Consider the following 19243-nt stretch of genomic DNA (forward strand, 5'->3'; position numbering starts at 1 on the left):
TCTTCAATCTCGGTATGGCTCAGAAAAGAGTAGGATTTATATTCCTCTACCTACCACACTGCCCTTTCTTGCAGATGAACCTACAGGGATCTTGCTGGTGTAGCTGATCACTCTCCCAAGCCTAGTGCTAAGAAGGATCCTCTTCAGTTCCAACACCTCCTCTTCCCAGTCTTCTCCCTCTGATCACTCATCATCATCCTACCACCAATCCTTGAGCTCTGAGACTTCTTCCCTTGGGGGTTCCCCCTCACCATTCCTTTGCAAATACCCGTCTGTGACACAACTATTAGTTTGCCTGGCGCCTTCATTATACACCTTTAGGCGCCAGGCAAAAATGTTCCTATTTAACCAGACATTTGGTTGATTGGATCGACACCCTATGGGCATTTTAAAATGTGGTGGTTTTTTTGGGGGGGGGCTTTATTGGGTTGCTGCTGCTTTTATTTTATGCATTTTGTGGTTTTATATTTTGATTTTATTCTGCGAACCGTCCTGAGCCTGAGACCTGTGGATATAGGACAGTATATAAATTCATTCATTCAATCAATCAATAACATATTGAGAACTACAATTTTATTTTTTAAAAGATGGCAGTGTTCAAAAAACCCAAGGAAACACGGATCCCAACCAGTCATAAGCTGACCTTAAAGTACCCATCCATGAACAAAGAAACTTCAGAGCGAAGAGTTACATGCTATCACCTGGGAGTTGAATCAGACGGAGTTTTGGGTCCCACCTTCCCCCCACCCTCGCGAGAGAGTCAAGGGGACAGACGTGGTTCTCCCCGCCCCACTATCCCGGGACAGTGTCCTAGGAGGCGCGCCGCAATCCCCGTCGGAGGCAGCAGTCTCTCGCGCTGAGCCAGCGGGGCGACAGGAGGCGCGGCGCCGCTCTGCCCGTGGGAAGCGGCGGCGGCGGGAGGAGCCAGGGGCCGCCCCGGGGTGCCCGCCTCGCCTAGAAGCCGAGCGCCCTTCCTGGTTGGCGGGGGCGGGCTCGGCTGCTTCTCGCGTTTCCCAGAGGCCCCGCCGGCCGCCTCTCTCTGCGCGCAATGGCTCTGGAGCGCTGGGCAGAGCGGCTGTCCTTCGGCGCTTTCCAGAGCGGGCTCCCCCGGGGAGCTGCCTATGGCTACGGCGGGGAGAGCCCCGAGGGGCTGCGCCGGAGGGAGCTCGCCCGGCTGGGAGGTAACCCGAGTTTGCGGCTCGCGGATGGGCGGGAGGCGAAGCCATGCCGAGTCTCGCCCACGGAGCGCACGGGATCCCAGCCTCGCCTGCTGCGCCCCGGGACGCGCTGTGCCCGGCGGCGGCCGCTGTCGGTCCGGTCTCCAGAAGCCCCCGACCGGCCCCGCAAGTGGGAAGAAGCTGCCCAGCCAAGTCGCCCTTTCCGTAGAAGGCGGGGAGACTGTCCCGGGCGGGCGCAGCTGCAGGCGGCCAACTTTCTCCGCCGGCTCCCCGACAGGCAGGCTTCGAAGGACAGGCGGGCGGGCGGGCGGGTTGCAAGCTTGTTGCTCGGCGTCTGACACCGAAGGGCTGCTTCAGTCAGTCCTCAGGTGCTTCTTAGCTTCATCTCCCTTTTCGATGGACCCCCCTGGCCGCCCCCTTCGGGGCTTTTTGCCCCCTAGTTGCCTTAGCGGAAGGGGCGCCTCGCGGGGACTCGGCGTGTTCGGCGCCCGTGGAAGTTTTGCCTGCTGCTGATCCAGTTAAGGAACAAGACCCTCGCGCGGGGGGGGGGGGGGTTTGCTTTTCGGGGAGGCGACTCCACTCCCAGGCTTACTTTTGAGTAAACAACAAGGGCATATCATATGTGACAGCGGTGAAGTAATTTGTCCTGCTCTCAAATATCCAAATGGCCGGGTAGTTTTCTCTCTTAAGCATTAAACAAAAGTGGTGTTTAAAGTACACAAGCAATATGAAGGAAATGAAAGAATAGAGGTGGAAGCCGCCTTTATAGATTGGTACTGAAAGATTTGTGTCCGCGGTTACATGGAGTACCGGTATGGGGTCTCTGCCCTAGAAAGGTTCTTTTTCGTCACTGTTTTAGTAATGTTGTAACCAAAGTTGCCTTCACAGGTTTTCACATGTTTTTGAAAAAACAGCCAGCTCATACTTGAGTTTATTTATTTGTTTAAATGCATAGATAAACCACTCAATATTTTGAAAAACCTTTTAAGTGGCATCTCTAATTGGCAGAATCTCTCTTCCCACACCCCACAAAAATGTTCATTTACAGAAGTAATCCAGATGCTAAAGTATATATTATAAAGTACCCCCCCCCTCCAATCAGTATTTATTTCTAACCAGGAGCACCAGCAAGACTTTCTGAGCCCAGTTTGTTGCACGTGGATTGGGCCCACTGCTGCACTCCTAAGCAAAAAACAATCAGAATCTGCATAATGCAAATCTATTCTATTGTATTACACATGTAATATAATGTCTACTAGGCAGAATGCCAACAGGTGAAGCTTTCCTCATAACTGCAGTTCCATACTGTACTAGAAAAGATTTAAATGTAAAGGTAAAGGTACCCCTGACCATTAGGTCCAGTCGCAGACGACTCTGGGGTTGCGGCGCTCATCTCGCTTTACTAGCGTTTGTCCGCAGACAGTTTCTGGGTCATATGGCCAGCATGACTAAGCCGCTTCTGGCGAACCAGAGCAGTGCACAGAAACGCCGTTTACCTTCCCGCCGGAGTGGTACCTATTTATCTACTTGCACTTTGACGTGCTTTCGAACTGCTAGGTGGGCAGGAGCTGGGACCGAGCAACGGGAGCTCACCCTGTTGTGGGGATTTGAACCGCCGACCTTCTGATCAGCAAGCTAGGTGGTTTAGACCACAGCGCCACCCGTGCCCCTTTTTAGAAAAGATTTACCCTGTGTAATTTCTGCGTCCTGCATAACTTTTAAAGTCATGCTGTATTTCAATGTCAACTTTAAACCATGCAAAAGAGTTCAAGTTTCCTAAGTTGTACATGAGCTATGCTGCCGTCTGTAGGTCTTTCTTCAGCAGATCTTTGTCTGGTTATGCTACATTCAGTGCAAGACCAGGCATTACACTTCAGATGAATGGGGGTCAGAAGTGATTTAAGCTTTATAGAAGTTCTGTTCAGATGCACATGCTTTGCATAAATCAAGATTTAAAGTGTTAAAAAGTAAGCAGCATATTCACTTGTTTGCAATATAAAAACACAAAAATACATACCATAATGACAAATAAAACAATACCCACCCCCAAATTTCAAAGGCTGTAGGTGGTTTAATTAGCCAAAGCCCTGGGAAAAGAAAAATGTTTTCACCTGGTGCCAAGACTCCCTGGGGAGAGCATTCCACAAACAGGGAGCCACCACAGAAAAGGCCGTCTTTTGTGTTGCTTTCTTCTGGACCTCATGGAGTGGGCACATGAAGAAGGGCCTCAGGTTGGTCCTTGAGGTATTGCAGTCTTCAGCCATAATATATCATAATAACGGCAGCATTTATTCTTCATTTTTGTGAAGGATTTGAAATCCCAGCCAGGAAGCTCACTGGGTGACCTTGCACAAGTTGCTGTCTCTTAGCCTAACGTAACGTAACGTAACGTAACCTAACAGGGTTGTGAGGTAAAAGGAAAAGGGGGACAAGGAGGAAAGTGGGGATATAAATGCGACAATAGCTTCCATAAATACTCATTCCATCCTGTGACTTCCAGAGAGGGCTTGGAATGGTTCTGTTTGAAATCCAGAGAGTATAATGATCAGGTAGCGTATATGCCTGTTCGGGAAATAATTCCATTTATTTATTTCCCACCCTGCCTCCCAAAGGAGTCTGGAGTGGCGGTGAATGAGGAAGATGAAAATCACCTGTGTACTATGCATAGTCTGCATTACACCTCTGTGCATAAACTACACCTGTCTCTAGAACTTCTGCAGAATACAGGACCACCCTCCACATAGAAGCCACCTTTAAGAGCACACGAAGAGCACTTAGGCCTGTACTTGTGGGTATAGGGCAGTGTACAAATTTAATAAATAACATAATAATGTTAGGAAATATGGTTGTGGGTGATTTCACAAGGTAGCACATAGCCCTTGATCACCATATCCTCCATGAATATGTGTAATCTTTTGAAGCCACCCAGTCAGTGGCCATCACTAACTCTCGGTTGCAAATTCCATAGTTTAGCTATGTGCTGTGTGAAGAATGTACCGGTACTTTCTTTAATTTATCCAGAATCTTCCAACATTCAGATTTGTTGGATGGCTCTAAAAGGAGAAAACATTTTCTTTATCCACTTTTTAGACACCATGCATAAATTTATACATCTCTTTCATGATCCCCTCCCCTTACTTGCTTTTTCACCAAATGAAAAGGTCCTAAACATTTCGTACTGGAAGCAGTATGTCTCTGAATACGAGTTGCTTGGAAATGCAGGAGGTGAAGGAATGCTGGTGTTCTCAAGTGGTGCTTGTGGGTCAGCCAATGTAAGAAGAGTGTTAGAGTAGATGGACTTTTGGCCTTATCCAGCTGGGCTCATCTTATGTCCTAAAGTGTTCTGGGGACGTTGGGAGTTGTAATCCAATATATGGATGGCCACATGCACCAAACTAGCCTTTGCCAACCTCATGCCCCCCACCCCCTAATCTTTAGGACTGGCCAGCCTTCCTATTCTGGTTGGGGCTAATGGCAGTCATGTTGGCCAACAGGTTGGCCAACACTGCACTAAACCAAAGGTGTGGACTTGCAGTGCTCTGTCGTTTTCTGCAGAGCTTCACCCCTTATTTCCTATAACCAACGTTCATTGTGTTGTCCTTGTTGGCACCCTTTGGTTAATGCTTGTCTAGTAAACCAGAATCAGAAACCATTCCAAACCCTGAACCACCAGCCATAGTTTTTTGAGTGGGACATCACAGTATAATGAGTTCTGGACAGAAATGCATGAGAAGCAAAGAGTGGGCTGGGGGAAGAGGGAGTGTGCAAGTTTGTGTCTCATTCATACTTCCTCAAACCACCTGCCTTCATTGTTTGAGGTTTGATTGAATTGAGCATAAGAGTCTTGTGATATCCTAAAGACTCAAAAATATACGATGGAACGCATTTTTATGCTTTTGTTAATCAAGAGACAGCAAGTAAAGCAACTCCCTTGATAAATTGCTTGATACACTACAGTATTAACTGCTGAATCTACATTGACCCAGCAACTTGCAGCAGGAGAATCCAAATAGGTAAAACTGTGAAGAACTTATTCATGCCTGAAGCTAGAACAGAATTAGCTTAAAACACTGTGGTTCACACATGGGTAAACCCAAAGCTATTTTTCTAGAAAAAGAGGTGCCAGAACTCACCATGAACGCCTCCCTTGTTCTCTTATAATTGCAATGGTTCCCACCTGAGAGGTGCCAGAATCAGTAGTGGCGCCCGCCTTGTGGAACGCCCTCCCATCAGATGTCAAGGAAATAAACAACTATCTGATCACAAGAACAGGCAGTCCTGTTTAGGGAAGCTTTTAATGTCTGATGTTTATCACATTATTATTATTATTATTATTATTATTATTATTATTATTATTATTATTATTATTATTATTATTGAGTTCCAGGGATGTTCCCTATGTTTTTAGCTGCTCTTATTTTTATCTGTAAGCTGCCTTGTCAGGAAAAATGAGGGAAATAAATAAATAAATAAATAAATAATGTTACTACTAATAATAATCCCTTCTGGATCAGACCAAGGGCCTGTGGTGGCCAGCGAGACAGGAGCAGGCACAATGACAATAGCTTGTCCCCTGCATCTTGTTTGCAGAGACCTGCTCCCAGTGATCCTCAAGGTATTGCTGCTGCCCATTGGAGTGATAGAAATAGTTCTAAAGTGTGTTTCTAGAGCAAGATAGCTGTAACTGTGACCTCATTGTTAACGGTGGCTATGGCAATTCTACCAGTGACATCATGAAAGTAGACTTACAACACCTAGTTTTCTCCTTTGCTTGGTTATGGAAAAGTGTCTGACTACTCATTTATTTTTATCATTTATCATTTTAATGACTACTACATTTTTCAGTGGGACGCGGGTGATGCTGTGGTCTAAACCACAGAGCCTAGGTCTTGCCAATCAGAAGATTGGCAGTTCGAATTCCCATGACGGAGTGAGCTCCCGTTCCTCGATCCCTGCTCCTGCCCACCTAGCAGTTTGAAAGCACGTCAAAGTGCAAGTAGATAAATAGGTACCGCTCCAGCGGGAAGGTAAACTGTGTTTCCGTGTGCTGCTCTGGTTCACCAGAAGCAGCTTAGTCATGCTGGCCACATGACCCGGAAGCTGTCCGCCGGCTCCCTCAGCCAGTAAAGCAAGATGAGCGCTGCAACCCCAGAGTCGTTTGCGATTGGACCTAATGGTCAGGGGTCCCTTTACCTTTACCTCTACATCTTTCAGTAAATGTGTTGCAATTTGTTTTGAGTAGCCTCTTGCGGAAATGGCAGTCCAATCCATTTTCTCATTCAAGTCACCTCAGGGTGCCATGGCACACTGGTTGAAAACCTAGGCCTTACACCATGATGTCATAATGATCGCCCCTTCCCCATCATTGGTAGCTAATAATGTGAAGTGGAGTGTTGAAATGCAGAGTGTTATGACATCACAGACATAGTATGAGTGTTTCTGTACATTTTGAATGCAGTTGCCATAAATTTGTTCAGATTTTTGTGCTTTGGGAACACTTTAATTTCTTGTGTGAACCAACTTCCACTTAAATTGAGTGTTCTAAATTACTTCCAGCATGCTTTTTTGTCGTCAGACTCTATTCTAGCAGAGACATTTATTTTGGCATTTTGGGTGACAGAGTAGTTAACAGTCTTTTGTTTGAAATCAAACCCTATTCTGTCTTCTTAGCAAGAAAATATTATAAATTACTTCCTAAACAAGCCTGCTTTTATAGTTTAGGAAGTTGCCAGAACTGTGTTTCAGTATGCAAGTCTTCACGTGCAGTTGGAATCGAAAACAAAACACTTCCATTCCAAGCAAGTTGTACTCCCCTTTTCAATTTAAGTGTTGCTAATTAACTTCTACACATAGGTTCAGATCAAATTGGTGTGCATGGTTCACTTTTACACGCTCTAAAATAAATGTTTTCAAGTGCAAAAGTAAGAACAGCCTCTGCCCCACTTGTTTCTGTATGAATACCTGTTCTGGGCATGCCTCCTGTGAGCAAGTGATTCTGTTTACAGTGGGAGTGACTGAGAGCCAATCTCTGTACCAACTGCTTCATGTGCATTGAGAAATAAATAACATCATTAGTGAATACTGTGATCCTAAAGTGGGGGAAGCCAACGGTCCCCCTCCAGATGTTTTGCACCACAATTCCCATCTGCTGCAGCCGATATAGATAAATGGTCAAGGATAATGGGAGTTGTAGTCCACAATATTTGCACGGTGCCACACTGGCTTCCTCTGCCCTAAAGTGCCCACCAAGGCCAGGTAGCCTCCTTTCTGAGAGGGTGTCTTGAGAGTACATGAGCCATTAATCATTTATTTCCCATATTACACTGAGCATCAGGGGCATCACGACCTGTTTTGCCATGCCATCGCAGTGTCCTTCAGCTGGGTTGCATGGCAGCGTCCACAAAGTGGCAGCAACAATGGCAGCTTCTGGCGATATATTGGTGCTGGCGGTGGGATGCCCCTGGGCTTTTGCCGCCCGAGGTAGCTGCCTCACCCTGTCCCATGGGTGGCCCAGCCCTGCTCAGCGGTTGTCTTCTGGCACAGAGCTTGGGAATGCTAGCCTAATGACTAAAACAAATTCAGATATGCAGATAGGGTGGTAGTGTAGACTTAAATATTAAATTTTAAAACCCCATTAGCAATTTCTTGGTGCTACTGAAGGAACAGCAATGGGAAGAGTTAAACATTTGTACAATATCACCCCTGGGGTGGTGGTATGTTAATCTTACTGTCCTCCGGCCAAGGAACTGGAGACTCTTAGACTATATATTGAATTCCTGACCTGGTGTTTAAAAGGAGGCACAAACATGATCTTGGTTATAAGCACAAACTTAATAGTTTATGATTTACTGTGGTAGAAATCACATCAGTATAGAGAAGAAGCACAGGTCTCTAGGCTGCTGGATGAATGCTCTGTACTTTGAATTAAGATTGAAGTGGGTAAATTCCTCCCACATCACTATGGTGTGAACTGGATGACCCTACATGCCAGTCAAAGTCCACATTGTGCCATGCAACCGTTGCTCTTGTGTTCAGGATCAGTAGTTTGTATGGCCCTCGGGGTGATGTGGATGACAACACTGCATCCAGCTGTTTTGCTTTCATCATTGAATGCATTGCAGCTTGGGAGGTTGGAGCATAGCAGGGGTAGGCAACCTAAGGCCCGTGTGCCGGATGCGGCCCAATTGCCTTCTCAATCCAGCCCGCGGAGGGTCTGGGAATCAGCGTGTTTTTACATGAGTAGAATGTGTCCTTTTATTTAAAATCAGGGTGGATTTGATTTAAATCACAATTTAAATCACTAGCCAGTAAGGCTCAGGCCCAATTTAAATTAAAAAAATAATCTGATTTAAATTTTAAAAAATCTGATTAAAAAAAAATCCGATTTAAATCGGATTATTTTTTTAAAAAATTTAAATCGGCCCTGAGCCTTACTGACTAGTGATTTAAATCAAATCCACCCTGTTTAAAATCCATCTTTGGGTTATTTGTGGGGCCTGCCTGGTGTTTTTACAGGAGTAGAATTTTAAAACTAGCTGACCCGGCCATGCGTTGCTGTGGCTCATTTTGTGAAATGGCAAAGGAAGATGTAAAAGAGAAAGCACATGCCTCCCCACAGCTTATCCTGTTGAACTCCCGCCTGCCTCCTGTTTGTCTTTCCCGTTTTAGCCTTCCTCCCCACAGCTTATCCTGTTGAACTCTTGCCTGGCACCTCTCTGTCTCCCCCCCCCAACTGTGGTTTTTTTTTTTTTGCATTTTAAAATTCTCCTGACCCCAAGAGTATTCTGGAAGCTCCTGTTTTCATTCCTCCCTGTCCCTTTAGAGCAGGAGTCAGCAACCTTTTTCAGCCGTGGGCCAGTCCACTTTCCCTCAGACCATGTGGTGGGCCGGACTATATTGGGGGGGGGAGAATGAACTAATTCCTATGCCCCACAAATAACCCAGAGATGCATTTTACATGCGAAGCTGCGGCAGCCATTTTAGGTTAGGGCACTGGAGCCTTAAAGAGCATTCTCCCCTACCCCAGTCCCAAAATTACCCAGTCCCAAAATCACGCACCCCAGCGACACAATTCCCTCAGAGCTGGTCTTACTCAGTGCGACCTCTCAGGCATGCCTCCTGCTCCGTGTTTTTTTTTCTCGGCACATGCGAAGCTGCGGCGGCCATTTTAGGTGAGGGCAAAGGCATTGTTGCTCTGGCCAGGCCTGATAACGTCAGCAGGCAATCCGCCTTTCTATTGGATGCTGTTGGAGTCTTCATTCCTTTTGCTGGTGAGGTATAATAGGCGCGCCATTTTTTTGGCCTTTATTCTATATTTTAGGCATGACAGGTGTGGTTTTTTTTTTAAAAAAAATTATTATGCTATATCCTTCCCCCATGGTCATGTTACGCTTTGTCCTAAATTTGATGTGATTTGGTCCAGCGGTTACAGAGCAAGGTGCGGCCGGACGCGCACGCAATGGGAACATTTTTATATATATAGATGCATCTCTGGGTTATTTGTGGGGCAAAGGAATTCGTTCTCCCCCCCCCCCCAATATAGTCCAGCCCACCACATGGTCTGAGGGATGGTGGACCGGCCCATGGCTAAAAAAAGGTTGCTGACCCCTGGGGTATAGGATAGATCCCTATCTGAGAATGTGCAGAACTCCATGTCAAAATCTTTGGAAATAAGTGCTTTTAACACAGGCTGAATTTAGATATCATGCCAGGCTATAGTTTAGAACCCAAATCATGGTCTTAGTTTCCTTAGAGTACATGAACACCATGTTTTAGAGCTATGTGTCTTTTTGTTTTCCATATTTTTGGAATAACTGTGACTTGTCAGTTGAGAGAATGGCTGCTGTGTTGAATCTGGCTGTAATCAGCAAAGCTGCTCAATGACATGGATATTGGATGCCATATTGTACAGTCGTCCCTTGGGTTACGTGCCTCTCTGGATTCGTAATCTTTGGGTTGCGAAAGCGGCAAACCCGGAAGTATTTTTCTGGGTTTTGCCACTTGCGCAGAAACACTCTGCGCGCATGAGCACAGAAGTGGTGCCTCTAGTTACAGATTTTTTGGGGTGTGCATGGACCCCCGGAATGAATTAAATCTGTATCCAGAGGGTCCACTTTACATGAAATAAACATGTGTACTGCCCCTGGCAATTCTTTGACAGCCCTGTTAAACAGCCCTGTTGGTAATCATGTACTCATTGGTACATGAGATCCTTGGCTGAGAGGGAGGTCTGGAATAAACTTTTCTTCACTTTTCTTTATTTTCTAAACAGAATATCCAGGCAGTCTGAGCACTGTGTGCTCGACTGGGGCCTAAATCCTTCCGTAATGAGAAGTCCTAGCAGAGGAGGGTTGAGCATCTGGCTTCTGGGAGGGATGGGTAACTGAGCTCTGCAAGCTGAATCTCCCTTTCAAAGCAATTGTGTCTGTCTCTTGGTTGCCTACAAAACCTTAATCTAGAAATTGAATAGTGTGTGTGTGTGTGTGTGTGTGTGTGTGTGTGTACAGTTTTACTTAAAAGGAAAATATTATTTTATGCTGTAAAAACTAGACAACACTTTTAAAAAATTTTTAGAATTGCTATAATGCAAATATAACAAAAAGTTAAAAGGGTACAAACAGTGCAATAGATGGGAATATTCCATCTATTCTAATTTATGTAAAGATTAATATAAGCAGCCCTTGTGTCTAAGCAGGTATGTAAACAAGATTGATGATTATATGTAATGCACTCAGACTTAGATCTTCTGACCACTGATGGTGGGTGTTTGTCCTTCCAGCCTGTAATACAAGTCCCTTTACACCATTAAGGCTTATAAAATCCTCAGTTTTATCCATCCATGAATTTAAGTGAACATGAACTCCTGTAAATATGAAGGATTTTTCCAAAACAAAGTTAATACCAACCATAATTTCTAGCCAGCAAGAAGACATCATAGGACATGCCTGTACCATATTCCTCAAAGAGGCATTCATCATTACATTGCCTGTATCTGAAATTCTTTTAAAGACACTGTGGATTCCGGGACACCCAAAGCATCCATTTCTGTTTAATCATTCACCATTTTAAATCTACAGAAGCACTACATGTAGATGCTAAAGCAACTTTCCCTGGATTTAACTGAACTGATCTCTATTTTCCATTGATTTCTGAGATCCTGGACATCCAATTTACAACATTCCAATAAACAACAGATATTCAACACCTGAGTAGCTTTCTATTTTGGTTGTAACATGTATCTAATGTCAAAATGTATGTATTTGTAATGTCATGCCTGAGAGCATGTACTGAAGACACTTAGGCCCTTACCTGGCCAACTTTATTATGAAATCTTCTGACCTGTCTTGAGAATAGAGTGGATCCTAAGAATACCCAAGCCAGCCACCTGTGGGTGTAGAAAGAACCTGTTTATTACAACTGTCACCTTACACTTCCTGGTATTACCTGAGTGGCATTGCCTGGATGACTATAGTAGTGAGCTTCTTAAAAAAATAATAAAACTTTGTTTCAAGTGATTTTATTCTGCACTGACTGAAAACATTTTTTTAAAAGTCCTTGATTTTCAGATTTTCAGCTTTTATAGCATGGTAGTTCAGCAAGTGATGCATTTTTGCCTGTTTCATTGTAGGAATTACGTACCTTGACCACGCAGGCACGGCACTCTTCCCACAGAGTTTACTAAAAGCCTTCACTGATGACCTCAATGAAAATGTTTATGGTAAGGAGAAATCAAGCAGATGGGGTAAATCTTTCCCCCCTCTCTTTGGCATTGTTAAAGTTTCCAGAATTAAAATCTGGACTGAAATTTGCGACCTATTGTCGTGGTTCCATTCATTGCCAGAAAAAGTGGGGAGTACGTTTTTGCAGCCTTTGCAAAGCTAGCAAAAAATCTATGGGATTGATTGATATCAATGCAGTGCACTGCCATAATCCACTAACTGTGGCTTAATAGTAACGGCTTTCACATGTATTCAACTGATGTGGGTTCCAGTTGCGAAGAAACTTCTTTTAGAATTGTAATTATTTTCACTAAATCTCTTTATAGGAAGTTGCTTGCTTGTTAACTAGTTGCTTTGGAAAACAGTTGTAAGGAGCTTCAAGGCATAGCAGTGAAATATAAAATGAATGTTATATTTAATCACATTTATAGGAGTTTTTTGAGGCAGTGCTAGACAAAAATATGAAGTGTCTTGTTTATGAGTCATGAACGTCTCTCTTGCCTCTTAGGGAACCCTCACAGCCAGAATATCAGCAGCAGATTGACATGTGACACAATTGAACATGTCCGATACAGGTAGAGTGGTCTTCATCTTATAAACACGGTGTTGTATTTCACATTTGCCTTGGGTCTTTAGTTTCACTATAACCACTTCTGTTGCCATTTATTATATTGCCTCACTGCTAGAAATACCAAGTTTCAAAGTATCATTACGTGTGTGTGTGTGTGTGTGTGTGTGTGCGCACACACACACACACACACACACAGATAGAAATACATCTTTGGAGGTTCTCCATGTTCCCTCACTATCCAATGTAACTAGAGAGACTTCAGTCACAGCCCCCGATTTGTGAAATTGTTCCAGGTTTTTAAATGTATTATTTAAAGAAGTAATTTATTGTATTTCATAGAATCATAGAACTGTAGAGTTGGGAGGGACCCCGAGGGTCATCTAGTCCAACCTCCTGCAATGCAGGAATCTCAGCTAAAGCATCCATGACAGATGGCCATCTAATCTCTGCTTAAAAACCTCCAATTAAGTACAGTCCACAACCTCACGAGTTGGTCCATTCCACTATCTAACAGCTCTTGCTTTCATAAAGTTCTTCCTGATGTTTAGTTGGAATCTCCTTCCTTATAAATTGAATTCATTGGTTTGTGTCCTAACCTCCTGAGTGGGAGAAAGCAAACTTGTTCCAGGTGACAGCCCTTCACATATTTGAAGATGGCCACCACATCTCCTCTCAGTCTCCCCTTTTCCAGGCTAAACATACCCACAGGGGCGTCGCAGGGGGGGCGGAGGGGGCGGGGGGCCCCCGGGCAGCACCCCTGTTGGGGTGACACATGGGGGGCCAGCCCCGCCCACTGGGATTTTTTATTTTTTTTAAATTTTTTTTTTTTTAAAAAAAATTAGGTTATTTTCGGCACTGCGGGGGGGGGGAGCCGCAGGGGCGACCAGCGAGGAGGGGTGTCACCCCCCCTCGCTGCCCGCCCCTGCGACTCCGCCCCAGCAGCGCCAAAAATAGCCCCCCCTTGCAGCGGCGCAGCTCGGCATGGAAGCAAGGGGCGGGCCAGCGAGGTGGCCCGTCCCTCTCCCTGCCCTGACTTGCGCTGCGCCAAGGGAGCCCGGGCGGCAGATTCAGGAGTCTTTGCGCGCTGCAAAAACTCCTGAAGAAGCCTCCGCCCGGCGGCAGCACCCCTTCTTGCCGCGGCTGCTCCCGCAGGCACGAGCAGCCGCGGCAAGAAGGGGTGCTGCCGCCGGGCGGAGGCTTCTTCAGGAGTCTTTGCAGCGTGCAAAGACTCCTGAATCTGCCGCCCGGCACCCCCGGGGGCGGGGCGTCGCATGCGTCATGACGTCATGATGCACGCACGCCCCGCCCCCCCAGGGGTGTCTCTTGGCTTCCCGCCCCCGGCAGCCAAGGGGCTAAGAACGCCCCTGCATACCCAGCTCCTTCAACTGTTCCTCATAAGGCTTCGTTTCCAGACCCTTGGTCATTTTTCATTCCTCTCTGCACTTATTCCAGCTTGCCAATATCCTTCTTAAATTGTGACATCCAGAACTGGACACAGTATTCCAGGTGTGGGCCACACCTTTATTTTTATTTTTATTTTCTAAACTGCCCTGGAAACTTTGCTGTGGGGCAGCATGTACATATATTAAATTGTAAAAGTGGTAAGTGAAGTTTACCCAAAGTGGATCACTTTTACGATAGAAATGAGTGGATATGATGTTCATTTCAAATAGCTCAGTTTCATGTATGTGTGCGATTTTTAGCCTCTGCTTAGATTACCTATATCTCCTCCTCCCTTTCTGGTATAAACTGAGGGCCAAACGGGGCATGAATGTAATGACATGTACAGTAAATAGGAATGGAAGAGAATTCTGCTTGGCCTGCAGTTTAAAGGAAAGTGACCAAATTTGCAGTTCCTGGACTTGTACATGGATTAGAAAGCAGGTAACAATCGCATTCCGTACTTCTCTAAGTTTTACAGTGCAGTTTTGGTTCAAAACCATATAAAATTGTGCACGCGGGCGCACACACACACACACACACAAGGAGGAAATGCAGAGAAAAGCACACGAATAGCTCAGTCGGTAGAGCACGAGACTCTTAGGATTGTGGGTTTGAACCCCACATTGGACTAGATGACCCTTGGGGTACCTTCCAATTCTACAATTCTATGATTCTATAAAATATGCATTTTGGTGGGGGTATACATACAATTCAAATGTGGGTTGTTGTTTTGGTATGGCTTCTTTAAAAAATGAAACCTGTAGAAATTGGTACAGATGCAAATGGATGGAACAGAAATAGGCTGATCCGTCCACTCCTATCAGAGCACCGTTTCCAAACAATTTTCGTTTTTACTTTAAAGTTCTCTAAAGCACAATTAGGTGGCTCCTGATCCTTCTTTTGATTTAAGTATTATAATAATCTGAATTGTTGATTTTTTAATTAATTTCTAAATTTATTCTTTTAAAGCAATAATTATTAATTTTAATGTACTTTAATTTTAATAAGGCCAACCCCTTTTAGATCAAATCTCAGATCAATTTTAAATTGCATTTGTTATTGATTCTGTATGTGTCTTTTTGTGTATGTGTGTGCTGGTCGTTGACCGTAATAAAGTACTTACTTACTTTAAAGTTCTCATCACAACTTGCCTCTAGTTGCCAACTAGAACAATCCTTTTGCCCATTCCCATATATTTTTGCTTCAAAGTTAAGTCTCCCTAAACTCAGCAGAACTTTTCTGAGGAAGCATTCTTAGAAGCAGAGCCAAAACATATTAAGTAGCAAAAAAGATTGATTAACGTTGGTGCCCTATTTTCCTAGAAGTCATTGCTGGTTTTGTGATGACTCTTCTATATTGAAATTTCCCTGGTTTTCCTTTGAAATGTTAGCTAGGTCTGTCTCAAAACAGTATTGTAACTGGTAAAATACATGAAAATCTCATTTGACCTTTAGTACGCAGTAAGAAACATCCGCTGCAGTACCTGCTTAGTATTGATTTGTCCTTTTGAAAGGTCACTAACTGGAGACTGTTCAAATGAATGAAACTAGAGCACTCTACTGTGCTCAGTGCATCTTTTAAAAAGCCCAGAGTCAAAGTTTTGATGGACTGAATTGCTTGGGCTTGTTTAGGGATCTCTTTTGGCTTGCCTAATTAATTCCCCGATCCCATATTTCAATGAAACGTATTTGTGTAAACAAATCAGATGCTGCAGAGTCAGAACCGCTGGTACAATGCAGTCCCTCTCATCTGGACTGCACTCCATTAATGACAGAATGTGGATCTGCGAGGTGCATACTAAAAACTAGTGTAGCAACTAAGAGAACGAGCTGTGTGTTGGTTGGTTCTTGTTTGTTTGTTTGTTTGTTTAGAGATTTACACCCTGTCAGCATCATTGCATCCCACCGACAGCTTCCCAAGGCCACTCACCGGGCTTATCTTGAGCAGTACATGGACATGTTTAGTGGCTGGGATATGCTGTGTATATTGCAAGATGTGTAATGATTTATTTATTTTTTAGTTTCCATTAGTAGAGATGCAGCAAACTGTCTGGCATATGTAAGTTAAAACAAGAGAACTTTAAAAAAAGTTCCCTTTCTGTGGTGAACCAAAGCAACTACTTCATTAAATTAACACCAAACTGGTTGCACATGAGATGGAATCCAACTTGGATGCTTGTCAACCAAAGCTGAGAAGGAGATAGTGTGAGGAAGAGGCTGGTGGAAGTTGGATACTGCTGTCCTTTGCCACTCTTCAGCAGCAGAACTTTGACTTTTCCTCTCCAGATTGAGTGCTGCTTCCCTTAGGGCTTTTAAGGAGAGCCTTTGTATTTTGAGGATCATCCCATTTCTTCACAAAGCCCAAGTCCCCCTGCTACCAGCTGTTGGCGCCAGGGGCCAAGGAAGGCGTCGTGACACCCCGGACGGGCGTCATTACGTAGGGCGCATGTGTGGCTTTTTTACGTACGATGCAGGCACCGTACATAGTGACACCACACATGCGCTGCATAGCGGTTTGCCGCTGGCGCCGCTCCAGCGCCGTATGGACGGTGCTGGGATCCCTCTGTTGCTGCTACAGCAGTCGCTGGAGCGCCCCCACCAACAATCCATTAAGTACATTGCATCTGCGGTGTCGCTACATACATTGCATGCGTGCGACGCCGCACATGCGCTATACTTAGCGGTTTGCTGCTGGTGCCAGGATCCTCTGCTTGCGGTTGCAGCCGCGAACGGAGGATCCTCCAAAGGTCGCTGCGGCACAGTGATGGCTGCTCCTGTTCCTGTGAGCCCGCGCAGGGTGACTTCTTGTCACCCCTGCAGACATGGAATCAGGGGCGTACGCTAAACCAAAGCAATGCCTGACTCCTCTGTATTCATGGAGGCATGTAGTTGAATGTAATTTCATGTCCCTGTAAGGTGAGCAACCCTCTTGAAATAGCTTAGGCTTCCGGACCCTGAAATGAGGCACCATTCTAAGCTGCAGAGCTTTCTTAATTGTCATCTTGCATAAATGAACTTTCCATGGACATTTGGCCCCCCACAAGACATGTTTTACTAGGAAAAGTGAGCAGATTACCTGCATGCCTGGAAATTGCTGGGTGTACCCACTGATGATGTTCCTTGCTTGGCAGATGCCATTTCTTTTTGCAGAAGTCATTATTGCCTAACTGCACCCCGATTACATCTATTGGGTACAGGAGCAACACTCTGGTAGCAGTGAGGGATGGGAAATCTGCTCAGCACATGGCATGCTTGCCAGACTGCTGTTTAGCTGTGTGCCTTTTTCTGATGTGATACTCTATTGCCCGGCCCAGTTAGTAGTGAAAACAACACTTTTATATAGAAATATAGTAAAGGGCTCCTATGCCAGGAAGGTGTGAAATGTAGCTGCAGTAATGGAAGCAATTTCTTTTCAGTGCTAGAGGAAAGATCCATTTTCATGTTTTTTGCCATCCACTATTTTGAACGGTGTTGTGAATCAATGTGCTGTAGTGAGTCAGGTAATGCTTAATGATTGCTAATGTACTAAAATGCAAATATTGTTTGCTCTCCCCCCCCCCCCTTTTTTAAAAGCTAGCTGCTTTACAGAAAACATAAGAATGTAAAAAAATAAAAAATAAAAATAGAGGGAGAATATGCCTTTAAATAATTTGGTGGTTATTGCCATGTTGATATGAGAGATCCAGAGTACTACAGAGGGACAAGGTTTTATTGGACTTACTCCTTTGGTGCCAAAGTGGTGGCCCATATTATGAGGCAGAGCTGCCCTCCTGCCATCGCAGCCCTGGTCTTGCCACCGCCCGATTCATCCTCACTGAGATAAACTTCAGCAATGCTGGTGTCAGGAGGGTGGTTACCAAACCTGGCACAAGAAACTTCCCTCCAATTAATTTCAGTGGGAAGAAAAATGTGAATCATAACTTCCCCTTCATCTCCCCTGCTGCACATGCTGCCAAGACAGAGTGGATATGATGTTACTTAGGATGTTGAAGAAATTATCCAGATATATAAATTTTCATTTATGTGTAAATTGTATTCCATTTAAAAGGAATATTAAAACTCTCCAAAGAGTATATGGAAATAAAACATAAGAACAATAAAACATACAATCATATACAAGCATATCAATAAAACTCTGCTATAAAAAACTTTTTAAAATACAAAAACAACCCCCCCCCCCAAATGAGAGTACAGGTAGTTCCTAAAATTAACTTTTCCCAGCTCTGAGCAAAATTTCATGTCCCTGCAAGGTGAACAACCCTCTTGAAATAGCGTAGGCTGCCGGACCCTGAAATGAGGCACCATTCTAAGCTGCAGAGCAGGGGTAGGCAACCTAAGGCCCGGGGGCCAGATGTGGCCCAATAGCCTTCTAAATCCAGCCTGCAGACGGTCTGGGAATCAGCGTGTTTTTACCTGAGTAGAATGTGTCCTTTTATTTAAAATGCACCTCTGGGTTATTTGTGGGGCATAGGAATTCGTTCATCCCCCCCCCCAAAAAAAATATAAGTCTGGCCCACCAAATGGTTTGAGGGACGGTGGACCAGGCCACGGCTGAAAACAGTTCCTGACCCCTGCTGCAGAGCTTAGACTTAGTTTAGGCAAATCTATACATCATTTTTTGTGTACAATAAAACAGTATTGGCGGGAAAGTGTTTACTGCAGCGGCAGAGGAAGCCTTTTGGCTGTCTGGGGCGGCAGCGCAGAGGCACCCCCCTGGGGGCGGGGGTGTCATGACATCACGACGTCGGACGGACCGCGCATGCGCAGAAATGCCGCACATGCCCAGTCTATCCGTGCTGGCGTGGTGACCGGGCGAGCCACTGAGCGAGTGGCGAGTCGTGGGGCTGCCCCATCCGTAAAGCAGCACAGACGGGTGACAGGCGGCAGGGCTCGGTTTGGGGAGGGGCCACCGAGTGTCACCCCCCCTCCCATGGCACCCCTTCCCCTACGACCCGCCCTTCCTACGCCACTGGTTTACTGTATTGGCAACTGTACATGTGTCCCAGTTGCAAAAGGGCTTTGTGCAGCACTTATTCTGGGGGTACTCAGCGGTATGCAGTACCAGCACCTCCCCCTCCATGTTGAAAGTGCGGCACTTATTGTAACAACTTAATGGTGACTATCGGCACCATTTTTTTCTTTGAAAAAAAGCACTGCTTTTGTACTAAAGAAATCAAAACGAGGTTTGCAATGAATTGATCTGAACTAGAGTAATTTAAAAGAAGAAGAAAGAGTGAGAACAATTAACAGCTCTTATGTAAAAACGAAGCTCTTTGGGCTTCAGAGAGATAATTGCAATATAAAAATAGCATGTCTGAATTTGTGCAGAGTAAG

At 45.0% G+C, this 19243-nt stretch overlaps 1 protein-coding gene across 1 annotated transcript in view; it reads left to right on the forward strand.

Moving 5' to 3' along the window:
• Positions 1 to 1033: 1033 nt before the first annotated feature.
• The window catches only part of MOCOS (molybdenum cofactor sulfurase), a 90816-nt gene continuing 72606 nt past the window's right edge, over positions 1034 to 19243 (forward strand). The window contains 3 exon segments of the mRNA XM_033169801.1: positions 1034 to 1181; positions 11806 to 11895; positions 12405 to 12471. Of these exon segments, the coding sequence (XP_033025692.1) occupies positions 1049 to 1181; positions 11806 to 11895; positions 12405 to 12471 (290 nt within the window). The 5' untranslated portion in view covers positions 1034 to 1048.

Source organism: Lacerta agilis, chromosome 14, assembly GCF_009819535.1.
Source record: "Lacerta agilis isolate rLacAgi1 chromosome 14, rLacAgi1.pri, whole genome shotgun sequence".
NCBI lineage: Eukaryota > Metazoa > Chordata > Lepidosauria > Squamata > Lacertidae > Lacerta > Lacerta agilis.